General features: G+C 45.8%; 1 protein-coding gene across 1 annotated transcript; it reads right to left on the bottom strand.

The window, feature by feature from the left end:
* Positions 1–392: 392 nt before the first annotated feature.
* On the bottom strand, positions 393–15,885 carry LOC133229483 (putative killer cell immunoglobulin-like receptor like protein KIR3DP1). Its single transcript, XM_061385849.1, has 9 exons — positions 15,844–15,885; positions 15,605–15,733; positions 6,436–6,808; positions 5,260–5,559; positions 3,617–3,916; positions 2,599–2,649; positions 1,736–1,858; positions 960–1,012; positions 393–848 (listed from the first exon to the last, which is right to left on the bottom strand). Exons 1-9 carry the CDS (start codon positions 15,883–15,885, stop codon positions 726–728), a joined length of 1,494 nt encoding a protein of 497 aa, XP_061241833.1. The 3' UTR covers positions 393–725.
* Positions 15,886–17,877: the final 1,992 nt, after the last annotated feature.

Consider the following 17,877-nt stretch of genomic DNA (forward strand, 5'->3'; position numbering starts at 1 on the left):
ACACAGGAGCCTGGGCGGCTACAGTCCATGGGTCGCAAAAATGACTGAGTTGACTTAGCATGCATGTATTCAGCCTAATATGGTTAGTGGCACCATACTGGCTATCTCAGAGTATACTTCATCTTTTTATTTTGCCAACTAGCATTATTATTTTTTCATGGAAAGCATTTTATTTTAAATATAATGGTGTGCACATGTCAATCCCAAACTTCCCTCTATCTGTCCCCCACTCCTCCCCTCTGGTAACTCTAAGTTTGTTCTCTAAGTCTACAAGTCTGTTTCAGTCTTGTAAATAAGTTTACCCTTGTAAAATGTTACTGAATAAAGGGGTTTACTTTTATTCATTTTGTTTTATTTTAAACGGAATAATTTGAAGAGTCAACTGGCAAATTTTTTATGCTTTATTGGAATTTTATAAAAAGTAGGGTGATCATGATAAGCTATCTAGTATGAGCGATTGATTATAGCATCTCCCCAAAAGGTGAGATAGTTACAATAGAGTCCTAGAATAGCCAGGAGATCATTAAGAGGTGGTGGGACTTTTGAAGATGATACTGTAGTTCTTGGACTCCACTCCTCACCTCAGAGCTGCTGGGCTGCTTTGGAGGAGGAGTGTCCATGAGGAACCCCTTTAACAAGAGATCTATGTCCTTGATTTGTAAGACTCTGTGTACTCAGAGGATGGGGCCAGGTCAGGGCTCAGCACGGTCTTGGTTTATGTTGAATTACTCATAGATAATGGGCTCGGCGGAGGTGTGCATGGGCCTCAGGGGAGTGGGAGTGAACCGTCTCTCGGAGAGGGTTCTGAGGTCCAAGTGAGCGTATATCACGTCCTCTGCTGCAGAGTCCTGAGAGGAGAGAAGTGAGAATGATGGACTGAGATGTGATCTTCAAAGGCTGGGGCATTGGGCATTGGAGGGGCTCAGACTATGGCAAGGGTTTGGGCTGGGAGGACTCACCTCGCCATTCACTATTCTGGCTTCCATGGGCTCTCCTTCCATGATGGCAACATCTGAAAATGGAAGAGAGTCAAGGCTCTTCGGGGTGGAGGCAGTTATTCCAGACCTCCGTAACTTTGATAGTTACATCAAAGCCAGAAAAAGGCAGGGTGTGCCCCAGGTTGCTGAGCCTGTCTACTCTACTAAATGAAAACAAAACAAAACAAAACATTCCATATACATGCCCAGTCATCATGGACTGTCTGAGGAACCTGTGCAAACCCACAGACCCATCCTATGTCTTCTGTTATGGACCATCCTCTTCTACATATCAGCAGATTCCCAAGATCATGTAGGGGAGAAAAATGGATGGTTGTAGTTGAAGGGAAGAACAGGGTTTGGAATGTCCCTGGCGGCCGAAGGATTAAGAGTCAACCTTCCAGTTCAGGGAATGTGGATTCTATCCCTGGTGGGAGAACTGAGATCCCACATGCTTTGAAGAAAGTATCCTCGATGCTGCAAGTGCTGAGCCCATGAGCTCTGGAGCCTTGAACTGCACCCCAGCACCACAATGAGGATCCCCCATGCTGCAGCCAAGACCTGATGCAGCCAAGAATAAATCAACACATAGTTTCATAAAAAGAACAGGGTTCCATGGGTCTCTGGAAGATGTTCCATCAGGGATTACAACAACAGAAGTCAGTTTTTAACCTACAGGAAGTGAACATGCCATTCTCTGCTATGAGCCCACCTCCCCCTGGGTCAGATGATGCTGAGCTCACCACCTTCAGACTTACGGTTTTGGGTAGAACACCAGTGACAGACAAGAGCAGCGAGGATGATGCTGGTAGAGGTGAAGGCTATGACAAGCCCAAGGACAATGTACCACGTGCTGGAGTGTGCTTGAGAAAGCTGTGCTTCTGCCAACAAGCAAACGGTAGAAGGTCTGGGTATTCATTACACACGCTGTGCCCCAACACACTGGGTTTAATGTATCCTTGTGTCAAACTGTCAGCAGCTCTCAACCTGATCAGTTATGGTCTCCACTTCCCAGAAGGTACCAAAGCATCCAGGAGAGATGCTAGCAGTGGATGAAGTAAAGAGGCCACGCAAGACCAGCAGATGTCTGAACCAAGGTCCCCCAGGCACCGAAGCAGTTTTTCTCTGCTGCCCCATATGACATGGCATGGTGATTTTGCATGAATGGAGAACCTTTAATCCACAAAACATTTCCCCCTCCATCCACATAGACCTGGAATGGAATCCTCAAGAAGATATGACACTTTTATTTCTGACCTGTGGAATGCTTAGTTCACAAAATACTAAGAGGAATAACACATATATAAGGCGCTCCCTAAAATTCTCTGCTTGCCCTGCCATCCATCCCCAAAGATCCTGGTGGAGGGAGGGTGAGTATCTCCCTTAAGCATGGGGTTATGTCACTCTGACCTGCTTTGTTCAATTTAGAAAATTTCAGTCACAGAACATGAGCAGCTCAATGCCCTCTCTGGTTCTAGGCAGACCACGGTCTCAAATGCTGACATGACGGGGACGTTGAGGAGCCCAAAGTCACAGAGCTGGGAGGTGGTAGAACTAACACTCACACAGGAACCCTCTGTCTTCTCAGAAATTTGCTGAGATAGGAGACCGTCTTGCTTACCTTCTGTGGTGTGTGGATCCATGGTTGATGGGCAAGTACTCGTAGTGGATCCTAGGGGGAAAAAGACAGAAGGGGTGAAGAAGTAAACGTCCAAATACTGACTGAATGAGGACTATTCTTTCTGGAAGGTTGACTTCCTGCCTGTCCTTGACTCTGTCATCTCTCAGAGCCTTGATGGGGGAGGGCAGAGCTTCTGGTTCCTCCCCGTGAATGCACTGAGTAGAACCTCCATCCTGGAGAAGGGATGGTGGAAGGAGGCAGGAAGAATATGCCTGGTGAAAGACAGCTGTAAGCAAGAGACATTCTCTCTGCTACGGGAATGAGTATTTATGCTCCTTAATTGCGATATCACCTGTATGTCAGAGGTGCTTCTGGGAAAACATTAAGAGCAAGTGGCCAATGTAATCTCTGATGCTCCCGAATGAGCCCAGCCTCTCCTCCCCCTGGGTCTACCCTGACCCTTTTCTTTATTGCCTGGATAGACAGGACTGTGATGTGGGGCATCCATACAGGAAGTGGAAGAGAGTTGAGATGCCATCTACCATCTCTCTTCCTCTCTGGTTCTCATTGCCTCCATTTCTCCAGAAGCCCTAAGGTTGCCCTGACACCAGCATGGAGCCCTTGATATAGGGTTCACGATACAGTAAGCTGTTATGCAAAAACCCAAATGGGCTTTTTGCCCAGTGCAATCTCATTGTGTATATTGTAAAGCATGGGACTCTTCATGGGTTCTCCAGGCAAGAATACTGGAATGAGTTGCCATTTCCTCCTCCAGGGGACCATGCTTTGTCAGGACTCTTCACTATGATCCGTCAGGCTTGGGTGGCCCTGCATGACTGGCTCATAGCTTCACTGAGGTACGAAGGCCCCTTCACCACTACAAGGCTGTGATCCATGTGGAGGAGATAGTGAAGGATAGAGGAGTCTGTTGTGCTGCAGGCCTCAGGGTGGCAAAGGGTTGGACAACATAGCGTCTGAACAGGAACAACAAAGCATGGGCCAGGAAGAGGTTGCTCACCTGTGACAGACAGGAACAGTGGGTCGCTGGAGTTTGACCACGAGTAGGGAGAGCGAGTGAAAGAGCCGTAACACCTGTAGACCCCGCTGTGGGCTGGGGTCCCAGGACCCAGAGGGAACTCTGCCTGGAGTGCTCTGCAGGGGCTCTGCCCTCCAGCGAGATGGCGTCCAAGGTTCACCCCCTCCCTGAGCAAATGGAACTGGTCAAAGGCACTCTCGGAGCTGCAGACCAAGGTCACGTTCTCTCCTGACCTCACCATGGAGCCCCCCTGGGCTGAGAGAGAGGGTTTTTTGGACAGACCTGGAAGGAGGAGAGCTTGATCTTAAAGCACAAAGTAACTCTACTCCTAAGTAGAGGACTAAAGCCTGAAGTGTGCAACAAGAGCAGCACTGCAATGAGAAGGCCGCCCACCGCCAGGAGAGAAAGCCCCACAGTAAGGGGTACCCAGCACAGAGAGGGTGGGTTGATTTGGGAGAATGGCATTGAAACATGTATAATATCATATATGAAACGAGTCACCAGTCCAGGTTCGAATCTCGATACTGGATGCTTGGGGCTGGTGCACTGGGATGACCCAGAGGGATGGTATGGGGAGGGAGGAGGGAGGAGGCTACAGGGTGTGGAACACATGTATACCTGTGGTGGATTCATGTTGATATATGGCAAAACCAATACAATATTGTAAAGTTAAAAAAAAAATAAATAAAAAAAGAAAACTTAGAAATAACTTTAAAAATGGAGTGTCATTTAAAATCCTTTTAAAAAATAAATAATTTTTAAAATGGATTGTCATTTAATATTCTTTTTTAAAGAAAGAATATATGTATATGAATAACTGAATCACTCTGTTGTACAACAGGAATTAACAACATCTGAAATCAACTAGACTTCAACAAGCATAAATAAGATAAAATAAATTATAAAAATCAACCAGATGTGCCATTCTCTTGAAATAAGCAGACTACTACTAAATAGACTACTAACTACTGCTGGGGACCATCAGCAAACATGGCATTGACCCAGAAGAAGAGATTATGGAGTGAAAATTGCCAGAATCTCATTAATCTTTGACCACCTCTTTCTTGAGGGCGTGTTCAGCGCTGCCCTGCCCACCCCCAAGGGCTGGAAGGGATGGTTTAGCGGGGATGGTTGGAGGGACCACTCCCCCCGCCCCTTTGTGCAGAAGGACGCGTTAAACCGCGACGCTGAGCAATGTCAGGGTGTCAACCTCCATCACGATCACCCAGGGGCTGGACAGCAAGGGCGTCTGGTACCACAATGTGCTGCTGACAGAGGAAGGGAGCTCTGATATGAAAGCAGGAAACCAACCCCTTAACCAACCATCGTTGGCTGCCTGAGCGGGGAATTTCCTGGGTCCCTGCTCTGGTTCATTTTTCTCTATTGGTCGTTCTTTCATGTTCTTGGTCCTTCAGTCTGTCACCAGCTGTGTCTTCTTAGCACATGGCAGGGACTCGGTTCTCTTTTCCCTTCCGTGTTCACACCTCCTCTCTCTCTGGTTTGTTCCCTCTCCTGAGTTTGTGAGTGTCTCTGCACGCCTGTCATTCTCTCCCAGTACTGATGCTGGACTGGACACCAGACCTTCTGTGACACAGAGAGCAGAAGGGACGTATGGCCACACTCACCTGTGATCATGATGTCCACGGGGTCGCTGGGGGCTGACCACTCATAGGGGGATCTTCTGAGAGAGCCGTAGCATCTGTAGGTGCCGGCACTCGCCAAAGTCATGGGGCCAATGGAGAAGTCAGCTGGGGCATACCCACCAGTGAGCATCTCTCCATGTCTCTGGAAATGCCCTGTGCTGTTTTCATGGTGCAGGATAAACTTGTCAAACATCACCAGTGAGTGACAGCGGAGGGTCACATTGTCTCCCTGCTGCACGAGGGGCCCTGGGTGGGCTGAGATGGAGGGTTTTTTGAACACACCTAGGAACAAAAGGTTGTGAGCTTCAGTGAGTCACCCACCTTGGCCCTTCCGCTGACATCTGAAGGTGTAAAACTCCTCCCCATTTACCAGCGGAGCCAATTACCCTTCCTGTGTGTTTTGTTGCATTCTCTTTAGCCTTGTTCTTGGACTTTGGCTCATGTTTCTTTTTGTTCAAGACCTCTGCCTCCTCTGTGCTCATTCTAAGCTCTTTAGCTGTTGGATCTGCTCTGGGGTTCATGCATGCTTACTCAGTCACTTCAGTTGAGTCCGACTCTGTGCAACTCCATGGACTGTAGCCAGCCAGGCTCCTCTGCCCATGGGATTCTCCAGTTGAGAATACTGGAGTGGGTTACCATGCTCTCAGCTTCATCCCATCCCTAATATGCGTGGTGGCGGCTGGGGTGGGTCTGAGGATGCATACCCTGGCTCCCTTCACACTCATCTAGAATGTGGGCGCTGACTCCAGGACATTGGGGTGGAGGTGGAGAAAAGGGAACATTTCCCCATCTGTGTCCCCACCTCATGCCTCTGAGACATTCCTGGGACTTGTCCCTGAGGCTTCAGCTCCTTCAAATGGGATTATAGCTCCCTACCAGGTGGCAGGTGCTGGATCAGGGTCATGCCCCATCCTCCCTGCTGGCAGGCAGTGGCAGCATCCTGTCTAACTCATGCCTAGGGAGGCTCCTCCTTCCTGCCCTGGGGCACCCCATCCCTCTATTCGACACCCTGAGTTTAAACTCTCAGAGTGGGTTCTCTTTCCCTGGTTTGGTCCTGGCTGGGGGTCCTGAGGAAGTCTTGCTCTGCATGGGCAAGTGGACCTAGGGTAGGATTGCCTGCAGGCACGGCTGTACTGGGCTGGGCTGGACCCCTCCTACCTGAGACCACAATCTGCAGGGGGTCACTGGGTGCAGACCAGTAGGCTTCAGAACATGTGTAGGACCCGGCATGTTCTCCGGTCACCGGGCCAAGGGTGAAGTTATTGAAATGATCTCCTTGGAGCTCAGGCAAACGCCTTTTCCCATCTCTTTTGAACAGTCTGAATCTCTTAAGTGGGGAATGGGAGTGACACTGAAGAGTCACAGTCTGTCCTAAGGGAACCACGGGGCTTGGCCAGGCGGACAAAGACAGCTTCTCATATTCACCTAGGAGAGAAGGAGACACAGGCTTTGAGTAGAAAATGGGAACAGTCAGCTCTCCCCACAGCCCTCGTGGGTGGGCTTCCCCTTTAATTCTTTGAACTCTCCTCCCCTAAAGTGCATCACCCTGATGCTCAAGGACACCTGGGGCTTGGGGACAGACAGAGATACAGTCAATCCAGGATGGACATCATGGAAATTCTCAGGACATGAATCACTCCTTGGGTTGACAAAATGTTGAGAACCTTTCTCTCAAAACACAAAAAACCTGGGCTGTACAGTGGTTAGGACTTGGCACTTTCTCTGCCAAGGGCCCAAGTTGAAACCCTGATCAGGGAAAGATCTCACAAGCTGCATGATGAAGGCAAAATAAAATACCACAGAAAAATTGATGCATGGACAAGAAGCGAAAGGACTTCCCTGTTGCATTTGTTGTAGCTCAAAATGGTAAAGAATCTTCCTGCAAGGCAGGAGACCAGGGTTCAGTCCCTGAGATGGCAAGATCCCCTGGATAAGGAAATGGCAACCACCTCCATATTCTTGCCTGGAGAATCCTATGGACAGAGGAGCCTGGTGAGCTACAGTCCATGGAGTCGAAAGGAGTAGGACATGACTGACTAACACTAACACAACAAAGCAGTGAAAAAGCCACTAGACTAAAAAGAAGGAAGTAAACCTTGAACCTCGCTCCTTTGTTAACTAACCTACATCAAATGTGTGACAAGGTCCAAGTGGCCCTGCCTGATGACCAGACGCTTCCCTGGGGTCAGGTCTAGTGGGCGGTTCTGTAGATCCTGTTGTTAAGGGCCAGTTGGAGATGCCAGGAGCCAGCTTGTGGGGGAGGGTCTGTGGGCTGCAGCCTCCTCCTCCCCTCTCATGATAGAAATGGCACTCAGTGGGCCTAGCTCCCAGCTCCCAGACTTCACACTGTGCCTTCAGGTCCAGAGTCCAGAACTAGACTAACCTCTAGGGAGAGCGAAGATGACTATCAAGGCCAATAGGAGGACCTGGGATCCACAGGACACAGGGCTCTCGCTGTACTGACAGGGGTCTCACCCCGACCCCAGTGTCATCTGCATCAGCCCCAACTACTTTGCTCAACAGAGAAATAAGGGATGGGGAGGACTCACCCACAGCTGCCCAGTTCCTCAGACTCACATAGAATCCTAGAAGGAAAAGCATGTCAGAGAAGGCTTGTCCTGATGGACCCCACGCTCCTTGCACCCTCATCCAGGGAACCTGGTCAGTGGTGTGAAGACCCCCCGGTTTCCACCATAACCCTCTCCGACTGTGTCTTTCTGGACTCACCGAGACTCAGGAGGCTGAGGAGTGTGGGGCACATGGCTCTGCTTCTGTGAGACAGGAGGCAGAACTGAGCAAAGCTGACAGAGGCACAGGATGCGGAAGCAGGCGGTGTTGTTGTTACAGTCAGCCTGGGTCATGTCACATGGGAAGATGGCCAGCCTTTTCTCACTCCAGGGATGGAAGTCTGACCTGAGCCGCATCACGGAGCATGCCTCATGACCCGATCGTCACTTTTTGTTTCCCTAAACACTATAAACCTAAGAGGATTCAGACAGATCTTACTGCCTTTAGGAAGTAGTAACGGTGATTCAGTGTATACCATGCAGGATGCTTTTCCCAAGCTCATGATAAATCTCATTAACCTTAACTCTTCAAAGAAGAGAAATCACATGTTCCCACCTCATATGTCAGGCTCAGTGCAGGTTGCCAATTAAAGACTCATTAATACTTTTATTCTGCATTCTTTTTTTCCCCTATTTTTTCCTTTATTTTCTTTTATTTTTAAACTTTACAATATTGTATTGGTTTTGCCATATATCAACATGAATCTGGCACAGGTACACGTGTTCCCTATCCTGAACCCTCCTTCTCCCCAAACCATCCCGCTGGGTTATGGGAGGACCAGACATGCATATTATGGCTCTTTGAACATATGAAAAAATTCTATATTGTAATATATGTGATTAAGAAACTAACTGTGTTAGTTTCAGATGTACAACAAAGTGAATCAGTGATACATATACATGCATCTATTGCTTTTCAAATTCTTTTCCCACTTAGGTAGTTACAGAATATTATGTAGAATTCTCTGTTTTATACAGTAGGTCCCTGTGGTCATGCGTTTTTAATATAGCCTTGTGTATACGTCAGTCCCAAACTTCCAATCTAACCTCCCCTGACACTATTCCCCTGGTAACCGTAAGTTCATTCTCTGTGAGTCTGTGTTGTAAATAAGTTCATTTTTTTAGATGTCACAAATAAATGATATCATGTGATATTTGTCTTTCTCTGACTCTTCTTCATCTGAAATTATTTCGTGACTGTGAGTGGAAACTTCGCACACACAACACTCTCTATCTCTCTCTCTTCCTCCCTTTCCAATCCAAGGACCACACATGTACACAAAGATAATGTGTGTAAAGATGACTGTGGTGTTTTTTTGGGAGGGGGATTTGTTCTGCCTGAAAAGGTGGACAACCTTACTTCCTAGATACTCAAAGGTACACAAATATGTCAAGTAGAGACTTCCAAGCTCCAAAATGCTTGAGTGAGGAGTGTGTCCAGAACAATCAACTCCAAACTGGGGCAAAATGGCCCAGCTGTTTCAGGACTCCAAGGGCAGACATACACCCAGTTCAGCTGTTGTTCATAGACAGGAAAGGACCTCAGTAAGGGCAGCGATTCCACACCATTTTACTGGGGGTGGGGGTCGTTAAGATTAGTGATGCTTTGTAAGTAATAAATCTGGTCTCCCCTTGATCATTATGTATGTAATGGAGTAACAGTACAGTCGCTTTTCTTAAAATTTCCTCTTATTTACTTAATATCATGTTTCAGAATTGGTCTGTATTCTTTGTCATTTCAGTTTGTGCATTTTTACTGCCATTAATGTTTCATTGCAGATGTCGAAACCACAAATTTTTAAAAATTAAAAAAAATTATTGAAGTATAGTTCATTTCTGCTGTACAGCACAGTGATTCAGCTCGACATATATATTCTTTCCTTTATGATTTATGCCAGGATACTGAATAAAATTCCCTGTGCCATACTGTAGGACCTCATTCTTTATCCATTCTATGTATAAACAGATTTCATCTGCTAATCCCAAGCTCCCGGTCCTTCTCTCCTTGGCAACCACAAGCCTGTTCTGTATGTCTGTGCCTGTTCTCTATGTCTGTGAGTCTGTTCCTGTTTCATTGATATGTTCCTTTTAGATTCCACACATGGGTGATATCACAGAAAATTGTCTTTCTCTTTCTGTCTACTTCACTTAATATGTTAATCTCAAGGTTCATCCATGCTGCTGAAAATGGCATGATTTCATTTTTTTAATGTCTGAGTGGTATTCCATTCTCTGTCTGTATAAGCACATACATCTTCTTTATCCAATCATCAGTCAGTGGACAATTAGGCTGTTCCCATGTCTTGGCTATTGTAAGTTTTGCTGCTATAGGCATAGGGGTGCATGAGTCATTTCAAGATATAGTTTTTTTCCAGATATATGCTTGGTACTGGAATTGTTGGATCATATGGAAACTCTGTTTTTACTTTTTTTGAGGAACTTCCATACTGTTTTCCGCAGCGGCTGCACCAGTTTCCACTCCCCCCAGCAATGTAAGAGGGTTTCCCTCTTCTCCACACCCTCTCCAGCATCTATTATTCGGCAACTGTCTAATGATGGCCATTCTGATCGGTATGAGGTGGTACTTCCTTGCAGTGTCGATTTGCCTTTCTCTACTAATGAGCAATGCTGAGCATCTCTTCATATGCCTGTTGGCCATCTGCGTATCTTCTTTTAAACCACAGATATCAATTGTGAGAGTGACGTCTATGGATTTTCGCTAAAATGAACAACACCTCTGCCAACGTCTCATGAATGTGCTCTGAGTCCAACCTCACGTTGTTTGTCAAGGGACAGAGTGATGAGGTCTTCAGGAAAAGAATAGTGACTTTATTGGAAAGCCAGCAGACCAAGGAGATCATGAACTTGTGCCCCATAGAATCATCTTACCTGACTTAGATGGGCTTTTTGGGGAGTGAGAGGGATGGTCAAACAGTGTTTACTGAATGTAAAATAACCCTAGCCCATGAGGAAGAAAATTCCAAGAAAAGAGAACAATACACATTAAACACCCATGTGTGAACTCACACTTTCACACTTACACACACACACAGACACACACACACTAAAACAGGAGGAGGTGTTGCTGGTTGTTGCAGTGTTTTAATTAACTAGTTAATGGCTGTGCTGGGTCTTCGTCGCTGTGCACAGGCTTTCTCTAGTTGTGGGAAGTTGGGCAGCTCTTTGCTGTGTGCACGGTCTCTTATAGCTGTGGCTTCTCTTGTTGTGGAGCACCCGATCTAGGCACATGGGCTTGAGGCCCACTGGCTTAACAGCCCTAAGGCACGTGAAATCTTCTCGGTCCTGGGATCGGGCCCATGTCCCCCACATGGGCAGGCAGATTCCCAACCAGTGGACCAGCAGGGAAGCCCTGTTGCAAGCTTTTCCCCCCCTTAATTTATTTATGTTTAATTAAAGGGCAATTACAATACTGTGATGGTTTCTGCCATACATCGACATGGATCAGCCATAGCTATACTTACGTCCCCTCCATTGTGGAAATCTTTTCATCCTGGAATCCTTTGTTCTCCAAGCTGTCCATGCAGATCTGGTCATTAAGCTTCTTACAATGCAAAAGGTTCTGTCTGTTCTGTCACTTTTTATCTCTATATGAATGGGAAAGTGTTATACCTTTTAAGTTCAGAGCCTTGAGAATAGTTTAGGCCCTTAGTCATGTCTGACTCTTTGTGATCCCATGGGCTGCAACCCACCAGACTCCTCTGTCCATGGGGGTTCTCCAGGCAAGAATGCTGGGGTGGGTTGCTATTTCCATCTCCAGGAGATCGTCCCAACTGAGGGATCGACTCAGGTCTCCTGTGTTGCAGGCAGAGTCTTTATCATCTGAGTCACCAGGAAAGCCCACCAGTAACATAATGTGATTCAATATTTCCTCCCACAATTAACATTGCCACTGTTTTCCATTTACTTTTATCATGGACATGGTGGGATTTTGGTATCATGCTTTCACTCTCAGTGTAGCATAACACTGATGTGGCATATACCATATGTTTAAAAATAGAAGAATCAATACAATGCTAGATTTCTAATTTTTTAAAAAATGTATGCAACAAGCAAAAAAGATTTACTGTATAGCATGGAGAACTATAGTCAATATCTTGTAATAACCTAAAATGGAAAATAATTTGAAAAATAATGTATGTGTGCTTGTATAACTGAAAATCACCTTGCTGTGCACCTGAAACATTGTAAGTCAACTACACTTCAATAAAATATGTATATGATGAGATTAAAAAATGGAACCAGTAAAATAAATAAATTTTAAAACAAGATGAAAGAAAATGAAGTCACTCAGCCATGTCTGACTCTTTGCAACTCTATGGACTGTAGGCTGGCAGGCTCCAATGTTCATGGGATTTTGCAGATACACAATGGAGTATTACTCAGCCATTAAAAAGAATACATTTGAATCAGTTCTAATGAGGTGGATGAAACTGGAGCCTATTATACAGAGTGAAGTAAGCCAGAAGGAAAAACATAAATACAGTATACTAACACATATATATGGAATTTAGAAAGATGTTAACAATAACCCGGTGTACGAGACAGCAAAAGAGACACAGATGTATAGAACAGTCTTATGGACTCTGTGGGAGAGGGAGAGGGTGGGAACATTTGGGAGAATGGCATTGAAACATGTAAAATATCATGTAAGAAACGAGTTGCCAGTCCAGGTTCGATGCACGATACTGGATGCTTGGGGCTAGTGCACTGGGGACGACCCAGAGGGATGGTATGGGGAGGGAGGAGAGAGGAGGGTTCAGGATGGGGAACACATGTATACCTGTGGTGGATTCATTTTGATATTTGGCAAAACTAATACAATTATGTAAAGTTTAAAAATAAAATAAAATTAGAAGAAAAAAAAAAAAGAATACTGGAATGCATTGCCATTTCCTTCTCCAAATAATGCAGGCCAACTGCAGCATACTCCCTGATGGTCTGTGTACTCACTCTCACATTCCAACTCTGCCTAGGGTGTATTCACATGGGCACCCTGAGCTTCCCAAAAGAGTCTCAGCCCAGATGGTGGGTTTGTGGGGGGTCCCTGGAAGGAAATCAGAGGCTAAGTCCCAGGACTTCCCCACTCCTCACTCCCCAGCTCAGCTCCTGAGCCCTTCCAGGTTTCACCAGCATCACTCTAGAATCCCAGTGCCCTGACCTTGCCCCCTACCACCTTCCTGGGACTCAAGTGAGATATGGGTCCCAGGAGACCCAGGAGGAGTCACCTGCAGGGTTAGGGGTCCTCTGGCCCAGACTCAGCCCTGGAAGTGAAAGATTTGCCACTGAAAGCTTGGGCTAATTCTCTCCCCATCAGGATCCCTGGCCCCTCACGCTGTCTGAACCCTGAGGTTCCCGTGAACTGGGGGCAGGGTGGGCATCATGTGCCCTCCTGCAGTGCCCTCCCTGCTCTGCACAACTGGCCGAGGAGGAGAAGCTCAGAGAAGATGGAAGGCATGTCTACAGCTCTGAGTGCCCAGCTGCCCCCGTCCCTGCCCTGTACAGATGAGGACACCACGGGGCCCTAGAGGACAAACAGGATGTGGTCCCTGGGGGGCTGCCGCCACCCCTCAGGGTTCCCACGGCCATGGACTCACAACAGGGTGCAGCCCCTCCGTGGACCTGGCTCTGATGTCTCCAGGCAGGGCTCAGGAGGCATCTCAGCCCAGACATGAGGTCTCAGCTCTTTCTCTTTCTGCCTGGTCTAACCCCCTGCTCCAGAGGGTGGGACCCATGTTCTCGCTCTTAATCAGCCCTGGACAGTTTGGCTCCAAATAAGACTCAGAACTTTATTTTCCCAGTCCCCTGCAGAAATGGAATTTACTTCTCATCTTTGATCTGTTCATAAATTATTGCAGAGCACCTACTCTGTACCAGGCATTGGTGCCACACAGCAGAAATACACCCATGACCCAGGTAAACCCATGTTCTATAGTTGGCTGAAGAATTGAGATTCTGCAGAATGCAGGCATCAAATGCTAACATTCAATTATTTTTTTAAAAGAAGATATATAAGAATAACTGGGGTTCATGTCTACACTGTGAACATGCAGAAAAAGGAAGATTATGACATCTGGTCCCCGAACCTAAAGGCCAAAAACAAATAAGGATAACTAGGGGGAAAAATGGAAACAGTGACAGTAGCAACACAGGAGCCCCAGAATGTCTTCACTTTAAGCGATCCTGACATTTCTTGGTAAAAGAGTTCTTGGGCGGTTTAGTTCTAAGCCAGGAGAGACATCACACACAGAGAGCTCAGTGAGCAACTAAGGCTCTGTGGAGCTTGATTTTCACCCCATTGGCCAGCTCAGTTCACACCGGGGTCCTCATGGTGTTATCCTCTTCAGCCCTCCGCTTGGTTGAGCCAAGCCACATTGTGCCAACAGTTGATAACTTAAAAGGCACAAGATTCTCAAATCCTTGGCTTTGGTGAAAAGAAGCAAAAAAAACAAAACACACAAATATCAATGGATTAACACAACATGTTCAAAGCCTCCCTGGGCAAGTGTTCTCTCTGCAGCCCTCAGTCATCTGGAGTGGAATATCCAGTAGAATTCTCTGTGATGAGGGGACTTTTTAAACATCTGCTCTGTCCAGCACCATGGCACCTGGCTGCATGATGCTCCTGAGCACTTGAAATGTGGTGGGTGTGACTGAAGAACTGAATGCTTTACTTCATATACGTGTAGAGTCATTGTCTGTACGGCATGGCTGGGTAACTACTTTATCGGCCAGTGTGGATCCAGACTGAGGGGGTTCTTATTGTCCTGTTTGTACCCCTGGAACCCCAGCACACCCAGTGCCCACGACTGGAAAAGGGTTGAGGGGTCTTCCCCGATGGCTCAGTGGTAAAGAATCTGCCTGCCAATGCAAGAGACATGAGAGACATGGGTTCGATCCCTGGGTCAAGAAGATTCCCTCGAGAAGGGAATGGCAACCCACTCCAGGATTCTTGCCTGGAGAATCCCATGCACAGAGGAGCTTAGCGAGCTACACAACGTCATGGGTTCGAAAAGAGTCGGACATGACTGATCAACTTAGCATGAAGACACACACAGCCTCCTGTGGCAAGTGGCACCACACTGGATATCTCAAACAGAATATACTTCATCTTTTTATTTGGCCAACTTGCATTGCTTTTTCTTTCTTGCATTGCTTTTGTTATTGTTTCATGGAAAGCATTTTGTTTTAAATATAGCAGTCTGCACATGTCAATCTTAAACTTCCAATGTATCTCTCCCCTCATCCTTCCCCTCTGTAACTCTAAGTTTGTTCTCTAAGTCTACAAGTCTGTTTCTGTCTTGTAAACAAGTTCATTTTTGTAAGCTATTACTGAACAGAGGTTTTTTTTTTTTAAATTGGCTTTATTTTATTTTAAACTGAATAATTTGAAGACTCAACTTGCAAATTGTTATGCTTTACTGGAATTTTTGAAAAAGTAGGATGATCATGGTAACCTACCCAGTAAGTGCAATTGATTAGAATAACTTCCTCCAAAAGGTTAGATAGTTAAAATAGAGTGTTAGAATAGCCAGGGATTACTAAGAGCTGGTGGGATTTTTGAGGACGATCCTATAATTCTTGGACTCCACTCTTAACTTCAGAGCTGCAGGGCTGCTTTGGAGGAGGAGAAGGAGTGCCCATGGAGGAACCCCTTTAAAAAGAGATCTAGCTCTTCAATTTATAACACTCTGTGTGCTCAAAGGATGGGGCCAGGTCAGGGTCAGCATGATCTGGTTTACATCAAATTCCTCATAGATACTGGTCTCAGCGGAGAGGTGCATGGGGCTCAGCGGAGTGGGAGTGAGCAGTCTCTCAGAGAGGGTCCTGTGGTTCAAGTGGGCGAATATCATACCCTCTGCTGATGGGTCCTGAGAGGAAGGAGATGTGAATGATGAAATGAAATGTGATCTTCGAAGGCTGGGACATTGGGCATTGGAGGGGCTCAGGCTATGGCAAGGGTTTGGGCGGGAGGACTCACCTCGCCATTCACTGTTCTGTCTTCTTTGGGCTCTCCTTCCATGATGACAGCATGTGCGAATGGAAGAGAATCAAGGCTCTTGGGGTTGGGGCGACTCTTCTAGACCTCCATATCTTTGGTGGGGACATCAAAGCCAAAAAAAAGCAGGGGTGTGCCCCAGGTTGCTGAGTCTGTCTACTCCACCTAATTAAAAAAATAAAAAAAGAAAAGCATTCCATATATAAGACCAGCCAGTGACGGACTCTCTCAGGAATCTGTGGAAACCCATGGAGCCCATCCTACATCTTCTGTTATGGACCATCCTCTAATGTGTATCAGCAGATTCCCAAGATCATAAAGTGGAGAAGAACAGATGCCTGTGGTTGAAGGAAAGAACAGGGCTTGGAATGTCCCAGCTGGCCTAGGGATTAAGGGTCAACCTTCCAGTGCAGAGAGTGTGGGTTCTATCCTGGGTGGGAGAACTGAGATCCCACATGCCTTGAAGCAACTATCCTCAATATTGCAACTGCTGAGCCCGCGAGCTCTGGAGCCTTGAACTGCACCCAGCACCACAATGAGGATCCCCCATGCTGCAGCTGAGACCTGATGCAGCTAAGAATAAATTAACACATATTTTCATAAAAAGAATAGGGTTCCATGGTTCTCTGGAAGATGTTCATTCAGGGATTACAACAATGGAAATCAGTTTTTAACCTCCAGGAAGTGAAAACGCCATTCTCTGCTATGAGCCCGCCTCCCCCTGTGTCATATGATGCTGTGCTTCCCTCCTTCAAACTTATGATTTTGTGTAGAACACCAGTGACAGTTTGACTAAAGCCTGAAGTGTGCCACAAGATCAGCACTGCAATGAGAAGCCCGTCCACTGCCAGGAGAGAAAGCCCCACAGTAAGGGGTACCCAGCACAGGGAAAAGTTCAGAAATAACTTTAAAAATGGAGTGTCCTCACTCTGTGAAAAATACCATTGGTAGCTTGATAGAGATTGCATTGAATCTATAGATTGCTTTGGGTAGTATACTCATTTTCACTATATTGATTCTTCTGACCCATGAACATGGTATATTTCTCCATCCATTAGTATCCTTTTTGATTCCTTTCACCAGTGTTTTATAGTTTTCTAAATATAGGTCTTTAGTTTCTTTAGGTAGATATATTCCTAAGTATTTTTTTCTTTTCGTTGCAATGGTGAATGAAATTGTTTCCTTAATTTCTCTATTTTCTCATTGTTAGTGTATAGGAATGCAAGGGATTTCTGTGTGTTGATTTTATATCCTGTAACTTTACTATATTCAGTGATTAGCTCTAGGAATTTTCTGGTGGCATCTTTAGTGTTTTCTATGTAGAGGATCATGTCATCTGCAAAGAGTGAGAGTTTTACATCATATTTTCCAATTTGTATTCCTTTTTTTTCTTTTTCTTCTCTGATTTCTGTGGCCAAAACTTACAAAACTATGTTGAATAGTAGTGGTGAAAGTGGGCACCCTTGTCTTGTTCCTGACTTTAGGGGAAATGCTTTCACTTTTTCACCATTGAGGATAATGTTTGCCGTGGGTTTGTCATATATAGCTTTTATTATGTTGAGGTATGTTCCTTCTATTCCTGCTTTCTGGAGAGTTTTTATCATAAATGGATGTTGAATTTTGTCAAAGGCTTCCTCTGCATCTATTGAGATAATCATATGGCTTTTATTTTTCAATTTGTTAATGTGGTGTATTACATTGATTGATTTGCAGATATTGAAGAATCCTTGCATCCCTGGGATAAAGCCCACTTGGTCATGGTGTATGATCTTTTTAATGTGTTCTTGGATTCTGATTGCTAGAATTTTGTTAAGGGTTTTTGCATCTATGTTCATGAGTGATATTGGCCTGTAGTTTTCCTTTTTGTGTGTGTGTGGCATCTTTGTCAGGTTTTGGTATTAGGGTGATGGTGGCCTTATAGAATGAGTTTGGAAGTTTACCTAACTCTGCATTTTTCTGGAAGATTTTGAGTAGGATATGTGTTGGCGCTTCTCTAAAATTTTGGTAGAATTCACC

Source organism: Bos javanicus, chromosome 18 (assembly GCF_032452875.1).
Source record: "Bos javanicus breed banteng chromosome 18, ARS-OSU_banteng_1.0, whole genome shotgun sequence".
Taxonomy (NCBI): Eukaryota; Metazoa; Chordata; class Mammalia; order Artiodactyla; family Bovidae; genus Bos; species Bos javanicus.

Coding starts and splice junctions, on each gene's coding strand:
- LOC133229483 (XM_061385849.1), bottom strand. CDS start 15,885: ATGGAAGGAGAGCCCAAAGAAGACAGAACAGTGAATGGCGAG. Junction 15,734..15,843: donor ACAGAACAGTGAATGGCGAG/GTGAGTCCTCCC, acceptor CCTTCCTCTCAG/GACCCATCAGCAGAGGGTAT. Junction 1,013..1,735: donor CTGGTGTTCTACCCAAAACC/GTAAGTCTGAAG, acceptor TTCCATTTTCAG/ATGTTGCCATCATGGAAGGA.